The sequence below is a fragment of the Sus scrofa genome, chromosome 3 (genome assembly GCF_000003025.6).
Source record: "Sus scrofa isolate TJ Tabasco breed Duroc chromosome 3, Sscrofa11.1, whole genome shotgun sequence".
Lineage (NCBI taxonomy): Eukaryota > Metazoa > Chordata > Mammalia > Artiodactyla > Suidae > Sus > Sus scrofa.
The window spans coordinates 53,063,879-53,081,758 of record NC_010445.4 but is presented as its reverse complement, the minus strand read 5'-3'; the positions used below and the strand labels follow the sequence as shown (position 1 = coordinate 53,081,758).

General features: G+C 45.7%; 2 protein-coding genes across 3 annotated transcripts in view; one reads left to right on the top strand and one right to left on the bottom strand.

The window, feature by feature from the left end:
* Window positions 444–17,111, top strand: CNOT11 (CCR4-NOT transcription complex subunit 11). Its single transcript, XM_003124884.6, has 7 exons — window positions 444–1,036; window positions 4,168–4,332; window positions 8,269–8,421; window positions 11,950–12,152; window positions 13,952–14,154; window positions 15,922–16,018; window positions 16,095–17,111. Exons 1-7 carry the CDS (start codon window positions 517–519, stop codon window positions 16,290–16,292), a joined length of 1,539 nt encoding a protein of 512 aa, XP_003124932.2. The 5' UTR covers window positions 444–516; the 3' UTR covers window positions 16,293–17,111.
* RNF149 (ring finger protein 149) overlaps window positions 14,405–17,880 on the bottom strand; it is a 34,923-nt gene continuing 31,447 nt past the window's right edge. The window contains exon 9 of one of the 2 annotated variants that reach the window (XM_013995949.2): window positions 14,405–16,800. The gene's annotated coding sequence lies outside the window, so the exon portion shown is untranslated. The remainder of the gene's footprint in view (window positions 16,801–17,880) is intronic. The other variant, XM_005662360.3, reaches the window with a different exon arrangement.

Here is a 17,880-nt window from a genome sequence, read left to right as displayed (position 1 = left end):
AAATTAACTTTGCTTATGAGAAACATGTTATCCTTATCTGCACTTAAAGTTTTAGCATGACCATCCATGTGTGTTATATTAAAAAAGATTTCATATTCTAACATGCATTTTTCCAAACAAATAACACCGTCCTTTATTGAGACCGTTCGTTCCCGCACTGCCCAGGGGGGTCCTGGGGGCTGAACTCTTGAAGGAGGACAGGCAGACTATGCCGCAGCGGGGGGGCTATGGCACCGCTTGACTCCCACAGCGCGAGACCCGGCCGGGCCCCTCCCTCAGGCCCCGCCCCCATTTCCGGCGCTTTGCCCCGCCCACCCAGCGTCTGGGGATCTTCTCCCTGGCCCGGCACCAGCAGCCTCGCTCTGGCTCCGCGCTGCCCTTTCCGCGGCCGGCTGGTTTCTCGGTGTGTTTTGTTTGCGACGCTGTCGTGCAACAGCGCGCTTTACGGCCGCAGGGACGGAGCGAGCCGGCGCCAGGGCCACTCTGGCCGGGGAGCAGGGCGGGCGGGTGAGGTTGATGCCCGGCGGCGGGGCGAGCGCGGCGTCTGGCCGGCTTTTCACCGCCGCAGAGCAAAGAGGGACCCGGGAAGGGGCGGGGTCGGCGTCCAGGTGCGGCCCGGGGGTCTCCGGCTCCGGCAGCGGCAGAGGCGGAGCGGGCGTCCCCGGGCCGGGGAGTGGAGGCCCGGGGGGCCCTGCGGGCAGGATGAGCCTGACCCCGAAGGAACTCTCGAGCCTGCTGAGCATTATCTCGGAGGAGGCGGGCGGCGGCAGCACCTTCGAGGGCCTGTCTACCGCATTCCACCACTACTTCAGCAAGGCCGACCACTTCCGCCTGGGCTCGGTGCTGGTCATGCTGCTGCAGCAGCCAGACCTGCTGCCCAGCGCGGCGCAGCGCCTCACGGCGCTCTATTTGCTCTGGGAGATGTACCGCACCGAACCGCTCGCCGCCAACCCCTTCGCCGCCAGCTTCGCGCATCTGCTCAACCCCGCGCCGCCCGCCCGCGGCGGCCAGGAACCCGACCGGCCGCCGCTCTCAGGTACGCCCGGGGCCAGGTGTGCGTCGCCGAGGGTGAGATTGGCAGCTTCTCGGCCTTCACCCGCACTTGAAACTGATTGTTGCCTTTTGAGATTCCCTACCCCCCACCCCTTCCACCAAGTATGAAGAAGTAACAGCTTCATGGCGCCGAAAATTATCCCTCCCAACAATGCAGGTGGTCCAATCACGCAGCGTAATATGGGGCTTGATGGTTTAGCGCCTCAGATAAAATTTGTTCTCGTCAAGCCCGTCGGAGGTGTGTGAAGTTGTAAGTAATGACACACTGGATCTGCCCCCGGCTTTTAGTCTCAGACGAGTCAATTAGGAGTCATTCAGAACCTGAGGAAGTTGAGCGGAAACACATTTAACAGCGTTTAAGGACATCACAGCCACCTTCTTCTTGCTGTTAGGTCTTTGGGTAATGCGATGGGGGCGGAGGAGAGAAAGTCTCAAATTCACGGCCTAGGTTAGAAAACCCAAGGCTGTTGGACATGATGTGAAAGTTATGCTCGGTCAACTTCCGTGAAGATCGGTGGGTTTGATAGGAGGCTGCCTTTTTAAAAAAAAAAAAAAAACTCCAGAGATGCTTTATGAGACTTGAATTTGGGAGAAGACCTAAACCGGGCGAGGGGAAAGGCCCAGAAGAGATGGTGGTGAGGGTACCTGGAAGACTTAGTCAAGGACCAGTGTAGGGGGTGAGGCAGGTAGAGAGGTGGGAAGCAGCTTGATGGTAGGGTCCTTCAGCGGTGGTAAGACAGGCAGATCACTCCTTAGGTAGGGGGCTGCTATATAGGGAGCCAAGAGGTAAAGGCAGCCGGTTTTGAGTAAATACCAGAGGATTTCCTTGCAGGTGAGGGCTTCCACATTTTAAGATGGTCGTTTTTCCCGCTGCCCACTCCTCTGGATCTTAAGCATCTTCTGGTTGGTTTCCTGCACTGCCCTTGACCTAAGAGGAGTAACCTTTGTATTCCTTGAGGTGTCTGTGGGGTGGGGTGGGGAATGGTACTAAACCTGACTTTCAGGGAGTTTAAGAATGCCCAGAAAGTGGTTTTAATGTGTGTATTCGTCAAACCCACCACCCAAGATGGATGGGGGACAGTTTGGGATTTGGGTTGGGCGCTTTGAATTCTGTAGTCTGGGGTCAAGCCAAGGAACCGTAACCGTCATTCTCAATTGTGATGATTCCAAACCTAGATCTAGGCCGTAGACTGTGTTGTAAACACAAATCTGCCAGGGAAGGAATTCATGGGATTGGTTATTTTGCTGCTGTGCCTCATTTTCCTCATCCGTAAATTGCAGATAATTCTTAGCTGGTAGAGTTAGTATGAGGGGTAAGGGTATCTGCGGTAAGTGTTGTCCATTATTATCATTACTAGGTAGGGATGGTGCTTAAATACCCAACAGGGGGACTGCTGCTGCAGGCTTATTATATTTCACCTCAGGGGGAGCACCTAATGAGTATATGTTTTGAAAGTTTTTCAGATGATTCTGATGCAGAGCCAAGGTTGAGAATGTACCTGGAAGTAAGTAGGATGGCTTCCTTGCACTCTGTCAGGTTGAGACCAGACATAACTGTAGCCCCATGTGGTTAAGGCTGTACCAGATGTCTCACCCACAGGGCCTCAAGGCCCAGGAGCTCGTGTCTGTGCAGCTGGAGAGGCTTTACGAGGGAGCGATGTTTTTGCTGGATATTGATGGTGGGGAGAGAAGCACGTGGTCCTCTCAGGTATTTTTAAGGAGTTGGGTGTATTGGGTGTTTTGAAATAGGAATCAGGGAAGCTGAAAGATTTTGTGCACCTGAATCGTGGAACTCACAGATGGAGAGAAGTTCAGGAGATGAGATGAGGAAAGTGGGTTGGGACCAGATTACGAAAGTCCTACACTGGTGCCAACGTTTGAGTTTAATTCTCTGTAAATAGGTTAAGTATTGTGAGCAGATTTGTACCTAGAAATATAACCAAATGGTAAGTGGGGGTGTGGACTGTGGGTGGTGAATAGTCTGGCCACCCCTCTGCCTGAGAGGGAGGGAGGACAGACGGATGAGGCCCGGTGAGCAGGTGACTGTGGCAAGGGAGGGCCGCTGGGCTTGGCGCTGTGGGAATTGTAGCCGAGCTGTGTGTAGAAGCAGGTGTGTGGAGTAGTGTCTTTGGAACTTGTGATGCTTCCTCATCTTTCCAGCTTTAATGCAGTTGCTAGTAGCAGCAGAGAAGTATTTCTGAGCACTGTCGCTTTTTAAAATTTGTTTTTGCCTGCATAGGCAAGCTTTAACCTTTGCAGGAATTGAGAAATGTTAGAAAACAAAATTCTTAGTAGTTATAAAAACCTTAAGTTTCATCGACATTGTCACAAATCATAGAATTTCAGTTGACATTTAGTCTGCCCTCTGTATCCTCAGGTTCTGCATCCTAGGATTCAGTCAGCCCCTGGTAGAAAATATTCAAGGGGCAAAAGAAATTCCAGAGAGTTCCAGAAAGCAAACCCTAAATTTTGGTGACTGTTTACATAGTATTTCCATTGTACTTATGTAGTATTTACATAGTACTTACAACTGTTTATGTATCATTTACATTGTATTAGGTATTGTGAGTAGTGATTATTTATAAAGTATAAGGGAGGATGCGTGCAGGTTCTATGCAAATATTACACCACTTTACTTAAGGGACCTAAGTACCTTTGGATTTTGCTGTTCACAGCAGGTCCTGGAACCGTTCCTATTTAATTACATTTGCATAAATAAATTTGATGAAATGAATCTTCAATTAAAATTTTGTCTTTAAAGAGGTGAGTTGGAGTTCCCGTCGTGGCTCAGTGGTTAACGAATCCGACTAGGAACCATGAGGTTTGCGGGTTCGATCCCTGGCCTTGCTCAGTGGGTTGAGGATGCAGACGCAGCTCTGATCCTGAGTTGCTGTGGCTCTGGCGTAGGCCGGCAGCTACAGCTCCCATTAGACTCCTAGCCTGGGAACCTCCATGTGCCACGGGAGCGGCCCTAGAAAAGGCAAAAAGACAAAAAAAATAAATAAAAATAAAGAGGTGAGTTGAGGTGGCAAGGAGCAAATGCTAATTTGAGCAGATTTAAGATAATTTTAAAAAATAACTATTAGAGAAATTGTTATACGTTTTTGTTTACAGGCTTTTTACCTCCTATAACTCCACCAGAAAAGTTTTTTCTTTCCCAGCTGATGCTGGCACCCCCAAGGGAACTCTTCAAAAAGACCCCTCGACAGATTGCCTTGATGGATGTCGGAAATATGGGCCAGTCCGTGGACATCAGCGGGCTTCAGCTGGCCTTGGCCGGTAAGGAGGGATCCTGCCTCAGGTGGTCTTGTGTGGTAGCATTAGGCCTTTTTTCTTGCGATGCTCCACTTAAAATGAAGGTCTTTATGCCAAAATGTATTTTCCATGAAAAGCATAGATTTGGTACTGGATCCTTGCTGTTATGGGATAGACATATCATTTTCAGTTTCCACTTGAATCGATTGCTTTCCTTATTTAAGAAAAATGCTGAATAAAACTTGGTCTATTTAAAATTTCCTGGATAACATTTCTACTCAAAGCAATCTGCAGATTCAGTGTAGTTTCTATCAAAATCCCAACGGTGTGTTTTGCAGAAATAGAAAATTCATATGGAACCTCAAGGGACCCTGAATAGTAAACAGTGCTTTCTTGGCTCCTTTGTTGAAAATCATTTGAATATATATGGGAGGGTTTATTTCTGGGCTCTCTTTTCTATGTCAGTTTGTCTTTATTCTAGTACCACATTTTCAGGCAGGGTAGGTCTTTTTTTTTTTTCTTACATGTAAAAAAGGTTTTATTTAGGGAGCTAGACACCAATCCAACAAGCCATACGGTAGCTTTTTTGAAATCAGTGTGTGAGATCTCCACTTTGTTCCTTTGTTTAAACATTTTGGCACCTTCTGTGTTACATATACAAGCAAATATAGAGGTGTTCTTGAAGCCCACTTGTGATGTGATGGAAAGTAACGGGACCAGAGTTCTTGTTGTGGCGCCTTAAGCAAAAGTTGAGATGCAAGGGTCTCATCGCCTAAGAGTGCTTCAATGGGGAAATTCTGATCTTTAGCCAGATCCATGAACCCATGACCTTGTGAATACATGAGCTTCAGGGTTAGTTTTGACAGCACACCCTCCTTCTTGGACTTCATGCACCTGTGACATTTGGCATTTTATATAAGGTGACATCTTTCAATAAACTTTTCCTTGGAGTATTCTCTTTTTTCCTTCAGGGTTGCATCCATGGAATATGGAAGTTCCCAGATCAGAGGTCATGTCGGAGCTGCAGCTGCCAGCCTACACCACAGCAGTGCCAAATCTGAGCCATGTCTGCAGTCCACACCAAAGCTTATGGCAACCCCAGATCCTTAACCCACTGAGCAAGGCCCGAATTGAAACCAAATTCTCATGGATACTATTTGGGTTCATTTCTGCTGAGCTACAATGGGAACTCCTCCTTGGAGTATTCTAAACCTCATTTTTAAACTACTAGTTTTTTTTTTTTTTTAATGGCCACATCCACAACACATGGAAGTTACCCTGCCAGAGTTCGAACCCTTGCTCCCAGCACCTCCAAGCTGCCGAAGTCATATTCTTTACCCCTGTGTCACAGTGGGAACTCCTAGATACTAATAATATAACAATTTTCTGTGACCAAGAGAAATCTTTTTCAGACTTTTAAGATTGAAGGTTGCATGGGTCTCATGGTTTGTGTAAAAGTGCTTATTAGCCACAATGCCAGATGCAGTCTATTTACAGACATAAAGCAACTGTTTCCTTAACCACAGGATGAAAACTGGTTGGAGAAATGATGAGCAATTTCAGTCCTACTTTTAGAAGCAGTGTATATTCTGAGGGTTCTGGCTTTGTATTCAATAAAGAATTGGATCTGATCTCCTTTTCAACTGTGATGACCGATCAGCCAATGCAAAACTTTTAAAGTTATGTCAAGCTGAGAAATAGGTGACCAGAATTAGGACGGAGAAGCCTGGCACAGCAGCTACCCTCTTAAGCAAAGAGCCCTAAGCTCTTTGCTGTCCTCTGCCCAGACTGAGGATGTCTTAATCCAGTCTTTTCACAAGTACTTAAGGAAAAAAAAAAAAAGTGCATGCACCATCTTCTCTGGCGCTGGCTACACAGCTGATCTCTACAGCAGCCGGCCTGAGATTCAGATGTCTTCATGGGATCCACGACCAAAGTGTATTTATGGCTGATGCGGTTGCATTTTCCTAATTCTCAGAAAACAAGCAGGCAAATTAAACAGAAATAAATACAAGGGGCAGAATTTTATCTTGTTAAAATTTCTGCAAAACACCTACGCTTGTACCACAGTGTGCCAATTTAAAAATGTTGTCTATATCTTGGTCAATAGTATGTTTCCTACCTTTTGTATTTCAGCAAAATGAGATAAAAAATTGCATTTTTCCTATGAAGTGAATAAGGTTAAACATCTTTTATGTCTCTAGCCATTTTTCCATTGGGTTAATGGTCTCTTAAAGCAGATCTGGAGCAGCCACCATTAAAATTGAGAAGAGCAATATTAGAGTTCCCCCTGTGGCTCAGTGGGTTAAGGATCTGGTGTTGCTGCAAGCTGCAGCATAGGCTGCAGATGCAGCTCGCATCTGGTGTTGCTGTGGCTATGGCATAGGTTGGCATCTGCAGCTCTGATTCCATCCCTAGCCTAGGAACTTCTGTGTTCTACATGTGTGGCTGTAAAAAGGGGAGGGGGAAGGAGGAATATTTTTAGGACCTAGAAGTTCCCTGTGCATTTCTCAATTACTGCCCTCCAGCCCCATTATTAACCTGAGTTTTCTGTTAATAGTTTGCTGTCTACTGTCTAGCCCTCCCTCTTGAGCATGCCTAGAGTTTAACCATGCTTGTTCCTGATATCTGTGTATGTGGAAGCACACTGTATTTATTTAGGCTTTTTTTTTTTTTTTTTTTTTTTTTAGGGCCGCTCGCATATGAAAGTTCCCAGGCTAGGGGTCGAATCAGAGCTGCAGCTGCCGGTCTACTCCACAGCCACAGCAATGCTGGATCCTTAACCCACTGAGCGAGGCCAGGGATCGAATATGCATCCTCATGGTTACTAAGTCGGGTTCATTACTGCTGAGCCCCAACGGGAACTCCCCATTTTTATTTTTTTGTACTTTGTCAGGTATTTTTGGTGAGATGGATCCATGTTGCTGACATGTCCCTGTAGTGATGGCGGTGCATGCTGTTGTGGTATTTTCATACAGTGGAATACAGTCCTTTATCCAATCTACCCTTGATGGACATAATGTGGCTGTGAGCTTTCTTTTGTACTTTCTCCTGAAAGTGTTTCTTCTAGATGGAAAGATAAGCATATGCAAAAGTTTACTAGGTAATGGCAAATTGTTTTCCAAAGTTGCTGTGCCATTTTTCACTCCTGTCAGCAGTACATGAGTTACCTGATAGCCTCCTCTGTATCTGTTAATGTCAGCCGTGTTCATTTCTGCCAGTCTGGTGGCTGTGTAAGAGTGTCTTGTGTTCTAGCTAATTTTCCCCCTGGTTCCTAATAGGATTGAGTATCCTTTCAGATGTCTGTTCGCCATTCGTGCATTTTAAAAATAACATACCTGTTGAAGACATTAGCCTGTCTTTTCCTACGATGGGGGTTGGGGGTGTGTGTGTGTGCCCATGGGATGTAGAAATTCCTGGGCCAGGGATTGAACCCATGCCACAGCAGTGACAACACCAGATCCTTAACCCACTGAGCCACCAAGGCACTCTCTTTTTTCCTACTTTTTTTTTTCTTCTTTCCTAGGCTAGGGGTCAAATCAGAGCTGCAGCTGCTGGCCTACACCACAGCCAGAGCATTGTGGGATCTTAGCCACATCTATGACCACAGCTTGCATCAACTCTGGATGCTTAACCCACTGAGTGAGGCCAGGGATTGAGCCCGAATTCCCATGGATAAGTTGGGTTCTTAACCTACTGAGCCACAATGGGAACCCCCCCTTTTTCCCCTACTTTACAAAATTGATTTGTAGGAGTTAAAAAATACATATATATAATACATAAACTATATAATATATAAAATATGTAGTATATATTACTATACTATCTCTATATATATTGAATCTAGCCCTTCGTTTATATGTGTGGTAGGTAACTTTCTCCAGTTAGTACCTTGTCTTCTCATTCTCCCTGTGGGGCTCTCAATTTTAAAACATCTCCTGTCTTGGTTCCCTTTTTAAGAACGCCAGTCTGAGCTGCCAACTCAAAGTAAAGCCAGCTTCCCCAGCATTCTCAGTGACCCAGACCCGGATTCTTCGAATTCTGGATTCGACAGCTCGGTTGCCTCTCAGATCACGGAAGCTTTAGTCAGTGGACCAAAGCCACCTATTGAAAGTAGGTATATCTAATTTAATATGCTTTTTCTTTTTTGGTCTTTTTGTCTTTTCAGGGCCACACCTGCGGCATATGGAGGTTCCCAGGCTAGGGGTCCATTCGGAGCTGTAGCTGCCAGCCTACATCACAGCTCACAGCAATGCTGGATCTTTAACTCACTGATTGAGGCCAGGGATCAAACCCACATACTCATGGATTCTACTTGGGTTGGTTAACCACTGAGCCAAGATGGGAACTCCTAATTTAATATTCTTGATTTTATTCTATCAGCATCCCCTGAGACTTTCTGGTTTTCTTTTTTTTTTTTTTTTTTTGTCTTTTGTCCTTTTAGGGCCATATCCACAGCATATGGAGGTTTCCAGGCTAGGGGTCAATCAGGGATGTTGCTGCTGGCCTACACCAGAGCCACAGCAACACCAGATCCAAGCCGAGTCTGCGACCTACACCACAGCTCACAGCAACACCGATCCTCAACCCACCGAGTGAGGTCAGGGATCAATTGAACCCACAACCTCATGGTTCCTAATCAGGTTTGTCTCCACTGCACCATGCTGGGAACTCCAAGACTTTGTGGTTTTCTGAAACATTGTTACTTTCGTTGATGCTTAAATGTCAATTTAATGAGAAACTTACTAGTATAGTGTCTGGAACATAGTAGAATGCTCAGTAAAAGCTAGTTTCTTCTTTAATAAAAATAACCAAGTTTTTATTACATACCTATCATCAGGACACCTGAAAATAAAATTCTCTGATTTTATTGAAGTTAAGTTTACTTTGTACCTTTAGATTTTGTTTTGGTTTGGTTTTGGTTTTTTGTTTGGTTTTTATGGACGGCCACATCTAGGGAACTCCCTGTTTGGTTTCTTTTTGGCCACAGCCGCCACAGATGGAAGTCTCTGGGCCAGGAATTGAACCTGAGCTAAAGCAGTGACAACGCTGGATCCTTAACCTGCTGAGCCACCAGGAAACTCCTGTACCTTTAGTTTTGTACCTCTTTATTAATCTTATCACTATCTTCTCCATTGAAGTTTTACTTAGAGCTCTTAATTTAAAGAAAACACCTATTGAATTTGAAATAATAGCTACACTTTTTTTTTTTTTTTTTTTGGTTTTATAGGCATCTATGAGGTTCTGATGAAGGCATGCTTTCTGCTTAGGGATAAGAACATGTTCTCCAGACTATAGTGTTATCTTGAGTTTAAAACTCCTACTGTAGGAGTTCCCGTCGTGGCACAGTGGTTAACGAATCCGACTAGGAACCATAAGGTTGCGGGTTCGGTCCCTGCCCTTGCTCAGTGGGTTAACGATCCGGCATTGCCGTGAGCTGTGGTGTAGGTCGCAGACGTGACTTGGATCCCGCGTTGCTGTGGCTCTGGTGTAGGCCGGTGGCTACAGCTCCAATTGGACCCCTAGCCTGGGAATCTCCATATGCCGCAGGAGCGGCCCAAGAAATAGCAAAAAGACAAAAAAATAAAATAAAAATAAAAAATAAAACTCCTACTGTGACTTTCATGTCCTGTACAGTAGTTCTTTGGAATAAATGGGCTTAAAATTTGAAGTTTCAATGTGCAGGAAGGACCACGGTGCAGGCGAGTGTGTCCAGGCATAGCTTGGACTTGATGGGCCACCAGGAGGGTATGTAAGAGGCAAACCAGTCAGGTAGTAGGTGAGTAGCTGAACACGGGGCATCCCTACCTTAGAGGAAATTCCTCCTTTATCACATAAGTGGTACTTCTCCGGAAATGGTTAAAAACATACTTTCTGTAAATGGTTTGTAGAGATTCAAGTGCCAGTTCTGGTGATGTATGTGAAGAAATAGTGTACTTTAAAAGGGATGATTTTTTTTTTTTTGGAATCTATTTACTCTTTTTTTTGGCTGCACCTGTGGCTTGTGGAAGTTCTCAGACCAGAGATTTAAATGGTATTTTTTTTTAACTGAAGTAGTTGATTTACAATGTTGTGTTAATTTCTGCTGTACAGCAGTGTGATTCAGTTATACATGTGGGTACATTCTGTTTCATACTCCTTCCTTCCTCTCTTCCTCTCTCCCCCAACGGGAACTTCTGCAGTCAGATTCTTAACCCACTGTGCCACAGCAGGAACTCCTCATATTCTCTGCCGTTACGGTTTTGATAGGATGTTGAATACAGCTCCCTGTACTCTACAGTAGGTCCTTGTTGGTTATCCATCCTGTATAGACTAGTTTGCATCTGTTAATCCCAAGCTCCCAATCCTCTCCCTCTCCACTCCGTCCCCCTGGCAACCACAAGTCTGTTCTTTATTTCTTTGAGTCTGTTTCTGTTTCATAGATAAGTGCATTTGTGTCGTATTTTAGATTCCACATATGTGATATCATATGATATTTGTCTTAATCTGCTTATTCCACTCAGTATGATCATCTCTAGGTCCATCCATGTTGCTGCACATGGCATTATTTCATTCTTTTTATGGCTGAGTAGTATTCCATTGTGTATATACCACGTCTTTAGCCACTCCTGTCAGTGGACATTTAGGTTGCTTCCATGTCTTGGCTATTGTGCATAGTGCTCCAATGAACATAGGGGGATGCATATATCCTTTTGAATTATGTTTTTCTCCAGATAGATGCCCAGGAGTGGGGTTGCTGGATCACATGTAAACTCAAAATCTTTTTTGAGGAGACTCCAGACTCAAAAAAAATTTTCCATTGTGGCTGCACCAACTTACACTCCCACCGAAAGAGGTTTTCCTTTTTTCCACAATAAAGGGGTGATTCTTAGCCAGAAAACGGACATTTTCAGTAAACTAGAGTATATACAAATGTCAGATTCAGCAGGGGCTGGGTCCTTGAGAGGGGTAAGCCATCTTGGGCTTTATGTGGAAACCAGAGTGAGGTGGGACCTTCATTCAGAAGTTCTAGCTAGCATTTATTTTAGTGGGTTTAAAACTTAGGGATCAATATTTCATAAAATAGTTAAGGTGTTATAGTGAGTCACTTTTATTATCCTGTTGTACCCTTATGAGAATGATAACAACGTTTGTGAACTTAGGGATTTTTGGAGGGCCCCAGACTCATTTGAGAATGTCAAAAGTCAGCCATACTTTTCCTCTGCCATTTCATCTCCACATAATCTGCTACTTCAAGGTCAGAAGATGCAAAAATAAAACTAGTGCACATCATACAGTCTCTGCTGAGAATAGGATGAGTGAGATCAGAGAGTACTTTTTTTTCCATCAAAAGACACTGAGGTAGGAAGTTGTGTCCTTTTGCTACTGAGTGGTGATCATGCTTGAACTAGGAGTTGGTGGGTTGTGGTAATGCTTTCCTCTCCTTTCCAAATAGGTAGATTTGGTCTCTGGAACCAAATCTAACGTTACGTCACTTTCATTTTCTTGTGTTCTGAATAAAACCCTGACCTCCTCATTTCTGCTTCTGAAGTCAGTGTTACCTAAGTGCTGTCCTTATTAAGAGAGTCACTGCACTGGGTTGAGGGGTGTCTGCGAGGTGTGTACAGACGGGCACAAGCAGACATGCTGTTTTCTTTCCAGGCCACTTCCGGCCGGAGTTCATTCGCCCACCACCTCCCCTGCACATCTGCGAGGACGAGCTGGCCTGGCTGAACCCCACGGAGCCTGACCATACGATTCAGTGGGACAGGTCAATGTGTGTGAAGAACAGCACTGGTGTGGAAATCAAACGAATAATGGCCAAAGCCTTCAAGAGCCCCTTATCTTCTCCTCAGCAAACACAGGTATGTACTGTAAACATTCAGCAAGTGTTCTTGTTTTCCATAAAGTGGCATCTTGACAGTGTCGTATTACTGGAGCCAGCAGTGGGAAGCATTTTGGTCTCTGAAGCTTTATTCTGCCTCCCGCACTGCTCATTTTATCTGGTGACTTGAAAACAAAGCACCTGTGTTCGGAGTCAGTGTGACTCTGGACAGGGCTCACTTCTGGTCCTGTTGTGTACGTTGTTACTGAGCTGCATGGGGCTGCAGGAGGGTGAGCAGACCTGTAACGTTCTGCCAGGAAGGGACGCCGGGCCCACCTCCCAGCTGCTTCGTGCTGGATTCGAGATTCAACTACAGGACTCTTCCTGGGGGAAAGGTGGGCCACTGCAGCTGCTTCCCGTGGGTGAGTGTTACTCAGTTTGCACACTTTCACCTTAGAACTTGTCAGAGGATAGAGCTGCAGTCCACTTTACCACCCAAAATACCATTGTCAGAGTCACATACTAGCCATGTTCACAGTTGACTCTGCTCACTGACTAGACCATCCTGAAATACAACACATGGTATATACAAGGAGACGGCAAGGGCAGAGAAAATTTGAAGGAAGCACTGCTTTGGCAGAAACACTGGTCTTGGAGGGCCCCACTTGGGTGAGAGTGTGACCTGCACAGTAAAGAACCACACGGACCCCCCTCGAGGATCTGTCTTTCCACAGCTGAGCAGGGCTCTGGCTTCTCATGTTCCCTGAAGAGCTCTGTGCTCTTCATGACTTCCAGTTGGAAAGATGACTTGTTTATTTTCAGTAGCACCTGCAGCATGTGAATTTCCTGGGCCAGGGATTGAACCCACACCCCAGTGGCAGCCTCGGCTGCTGCAGTGACAATGTGGGATCCTTAACCTGCTGAGCTGCAAGAGAACTCCTAGGTTTGTTTTTTTTTTTTTTGTCTTTTTTGTCTTTTTGTTGTTGTTGCTATTTCTTGGGCCACTCCCGCGGCATATGGAGGTTCCCAGGCTAGGGGTAGAATCGGAGCTGTAGCCACCGGCCTACACCAGAGCCACAGCAACGCGGGATCAGAGCCACGTCTGCAACCTACACCACAGCTCACGGCAACGCCGGATCGTTAACCCACTGAGCAAGGGCAGGGACCGAACCCGCAACCTCGTGGTTCCTAGTTGGATTCGTTAACCACTGCGCCACGACGGGAACTCCTATTTTTGATTATAACAAATGACAGGGGAAAAAAAACCCATGAAAGATTTAAGGATGGTATTGTTAGAAATCAGACAGTATTGTATCCAGATCAGACAATATTGATTCTGGTTTAATGCCAGGAGTAATCACTAGTGTATTTATATACTCTTATTAGGAAAGGTGCATGATGCTAGTATCTGACACTTCACAAAAATAAATAAATAAATGAGTTCCCCTTGTGGCTCAGCCGAAATGAATCTGACCAGCTTCATGAGGACACAGGTTCGATCCCTGGCCTTGTTAAGTGGGTCAAGGTGTGGCTGTGGCGTAGGCTGGCGGCTCCTGCTTTGATTCGACCCTTAGCCTGGAAACCTCCACATGCTGCTAGTGTGGCCCTAACAAGACAGTCTGACAATTCAAATGTAAATTTTAAATATCAAAGCATGGGGATCATGGGTTTGAGGATGTTCATGAAGTTGGTTCAATGCAGATAAAAATGTCTTCTGTATAAATTTTTTTTTTTGTATGCAGGAAATAGAACTATTTTTTTGGCTGCAACTGTAGCATGTAGAACTTGTAATCTGACTCAAGAACCTTTTTCTCTTTTTGAAAATTTGATTGTATTTAGCTCCTGGGAGAGTTGGAAAAAGACCCCAAACTCGTTTATCATATTGGTCTCACTCCAGCCAAACTTCCTGACCTAGTGGAAAACAACCCTCTAGTCGCTATAGAAATGTTGCTGAAGCTAATGCAGTCAAGCCAGATCACGGAGTATTTTTCAGTTCTGGTCAATATGGACATGTCCTTACATTCAATGGAAGTTGTAAACCGGTAAGTTTCTAGACTTGGTCAAATGCAGGGGTATATAGAGCCTGATTAAACAGCTACAAGGGGAAAAACTGGCTACAAGGGGAAAAACTAGCAACAGGGTTATGTTTTTTTGTTTTTGTTTTCCCTGATATTGTTAGCCTGAGAAAACCCATTCAGTCTGAGGCTTAAGTGTTCACTGCATGTGAATTTAGCATTCACCAGTAACTCAGAAGATAGAATTTCAAGTGTTTGGCACTAATAGAAGCATAAGTGAAACTTAATTGCTGGAATTTATTTCCTTATATATAGCCATATATTATCTCTACACAAGTTACAGATCCTACTGTATTTCTTGTTATCACGGCAGAGTGTTGGTCTAGGAGCGGGGGAGGTTCTGGGCATGCCTGCCTGCGAGTCCTTGAGCTGGTCTTTAGGCCTTTCTTTGCTCTGCTGTCCCAACTGTCAGGTAAACAGCATTCCCCCCCTGAGGTGCTCTGACTGGTGACTTTACACCTCATTTTCCTTACCAATATGTTTGGGTAAATTCCACGTTTAACAGGCGTGGGGCAAGCTTGGGATTGGGAGCCTCTCGTCTGGTTCGCTCTCTGTACGCAGGGCAGCCTTAGGTGTAGGTTTGCCCGAAGCCCCAGTTGAAGCTGCACAGCTTTCTTGTGGTGTCCTGCTTGGGGACTAGATTACATGGTCTTTCTGCTCTGTGGGGAGATCCATTCTGAGCAGATCAGGCAGTTGAACTTCATTTAGGCCACACCCTTTGACCACTCGTTTGTAACTGGGGGATTAACATCTTTTAACCTCCTTAAGATGGACTGAAAAATCTGCCCTTCTCAGTAATTCAGCTGGCAGGAAGAGCCTGGCTGGAAGCTGAGTGGCTGCCAGTGTGTGCCCCGCAGAAGGCAGCTCAAAGCGTGCTGTTTTCTTTCAGCTTGTATTTCCTGTCGCTGGTGGGGTTGGCTATTTCTGCCTCCTCTTCCGGCCCCTTCCTGCTGTGAACATTCACTCTTGGTGGGGTCTGCTTTCTGTCAGGTCCTGGGCTGACCAGGCTGAGTGCTAGCTTACTGTCCCCTAGGCTCTTGGTCCAAGAAAAGTAGCAATGACTTCCAGGACAAGGGTCAGCTCTGTGCCCCCATCCCAGTGCCCACCCTGAGTGGATCCTAGGAGCACTGTGGGAAAAAGTTCTATAGCCGCAGAAGTTTAGAATTTCTTTCAGAAATTTATACCGTGTAGTTAGCACAGCACACCTTTATCTGAGCATGGAATTCCCCCTCCACCGTTTTCCCCCTTAAAACACTCCACAGATCCTTTGGAAAATACCAGCTACCTCTGCAAGACTCTCAGGTCTTGTGCCTTTGGCTACATTCCAGCCAGGTCTTTCTGGCCAGGTCAGGCCAGGCCATGCCCACCCCCTCCCCCATCCCTACTTGGTTTTGCACTGTGCTGTTCAGTTACTGACTCTGCTTCCCTCACTCGGAGTCAGGGTTTAGTAAATGGTAGCTAAGTGAACAGGGTAACTGCCGAGGCCAGCAGAGCTGGGAGGACGACTGTGACTCAGCCAAGAGCACACAGGGACACGGTGCTCCGTGCTCCACTAGTAGTATGTGTGTGAAACTGAGGGGGTGTGGCCTCAAGGTTTACTTGCATATGCCCATTTAAAATTAGGTAACCGAATCACATAGCAGAATTTTCACTGAATGAGTTCACGTGGTTAATGGTGCTTTTAAATGCTATTAGCAAATAAAATTAACAGCCCTAACTTACTTTCTGAAACAGACTTACTACAGCTGTTGATCTGCCTCCTGAATTTATTCACCTTTATATATCAAATTGCATTTCTACCTGTGAACAAATTAAGGATAAATATATGCAGGTAAGTAATAGAAATTTCTGTAAATTTTATAAATGCCTGCCAAGAAAAAAAAGACTAAAACTTGTTTCTCTTTCAGAATCGTTTGGTGCGTCTCGTGTGTGTTTTTCTCCAGTCCCTGATCCGTAACAAAATCATCAACGTGCAGGACTTGTTTATAGAGGTGCAGGCCTTCTGCATCGAGTTCAGCAGGATACGAGAAGCTGCCGGCCTCTTCCGCTTGCTGAAGACTTTGGACACTGGGGAGGCACCTTCTGAGACCAAGATGTCAAAGTGATACCTCATCCAGCCCCCCTCCATTGCTGCACTGTACTGTGACCTGATTCTTCAAACCCTGAGTGGATTGCTTGGCTTAATGGCTACAAACCCCATTTTACCTACTTAAGGCAACATTTTGCTTTCCTGGATGACCTTTTTTTTTTTAGATGAATTTTCGGTAAGAACTTGGAAAGAACATCCTCTAGGTGTCTGGCTCATGATTATCCACAGGGGAGCGTCACCCCAGAGTTAATACTCAAAAGTAGATGAGGTCTCTTGCACTAAAGATGGAGCAGGATGCCTGGTCTGGCTTAAAACTTAAGTCACAGGCTCCTGATAAAGCAAGAATCCCATTTTCCTGAGGTTCCAATGTTAAAGCTGGAGTGAGAGAGTAAATGAAGACATTGTGAAGGTCTTACTGCCCATGAGGTTTTGAATCATCATGACAGTGCCTGACCCTTGAACTTCACATTAGGCACAGTGACTGCAGACACAGGTGTAACTTTATCCTTCCTCGTTGTGGGGACCTAGGAGACAAGAGAAGAATTACATTTCTTGAGCTTCCTATAAACACGAGGACTCTTAGAAACCTTTCTTGAGACTCTGATAGCTGGTTTAGTTTTCTGGGCTTTTGTTGTCTTTGAGACGTTCATTCATTCTTCTGCTGTGCATCTAAGGCGTCAGTGCTCTGGGAGGGAATGTGGTCACTGGGGAGCTGTCAGGTACAGTTGCTCACCGAATGGGACCTGTGCCCCCCAACCATGACGTTGGGGGGGCCATTACCCCTTGTTTAACTCTGGACAACAGTGCCTTACATTAAAGTTTTCTATGAACTCTATTATCTGATGTATTTTTTACCTGAAGAAATCATGAAAAACTCATTTTCTAGGTTCTTTGAAAGCATGTTTTCTGTAGGAACAGGAAGCACCTTCCAATCCCAACTGATAGCAAGACTGAAGGGATCCCAAGCCTAGGGGCTTTACGATGTGTGCAAGTTCCAGTCTTGTGATGTGGATAAGATAGTCCTCCTAGATTTACAAAAATTTGTATCTTAGGTATTCTCACAAAGTGAGGGATTTATATGTTTGCTTCAAGGAAATAAGGACCCAAGCTGGTGTCACAGGGGTGCCTGCAGCCACCAGCTTGACTCTTTCAACACCCAACAGCTGGCATCGCTACTCTGCAGGTCAGCCCTGGGAAATGCTTTCTGAAACACCGTTTCAACCCTTGCTGCTGCTGGAAGCCTGCCGACCTTGGGCTCCAGGCCGTGACACCAAGGCTGTGAACACAGCTAACACTGAGCTCCTGGCCAGCAGCCCTGGACCAGCTCACCCAACAGGTATTTGCTCTGTGAGGCATCAGCACTATGCTTGAGGGCTGTGGCAAACCATGAAGTGAGTCATCAACAAGGACAAGATTTCAGAAGTGTGGCACCAAAGAGACCACAAAAAGGACATCTGGACCATATGAGCTGAAACTAGAAGACGAGCCTACTCCTGTCCAGTCTCACCTGGCAACTCTGAGGCTTCACTGCCTTGTGGTTTCCACCAGCGACCACAGCAGACTTGGGGCTAAAAACGCTTTTCTGTGGGCAGATCTGCCAAGTT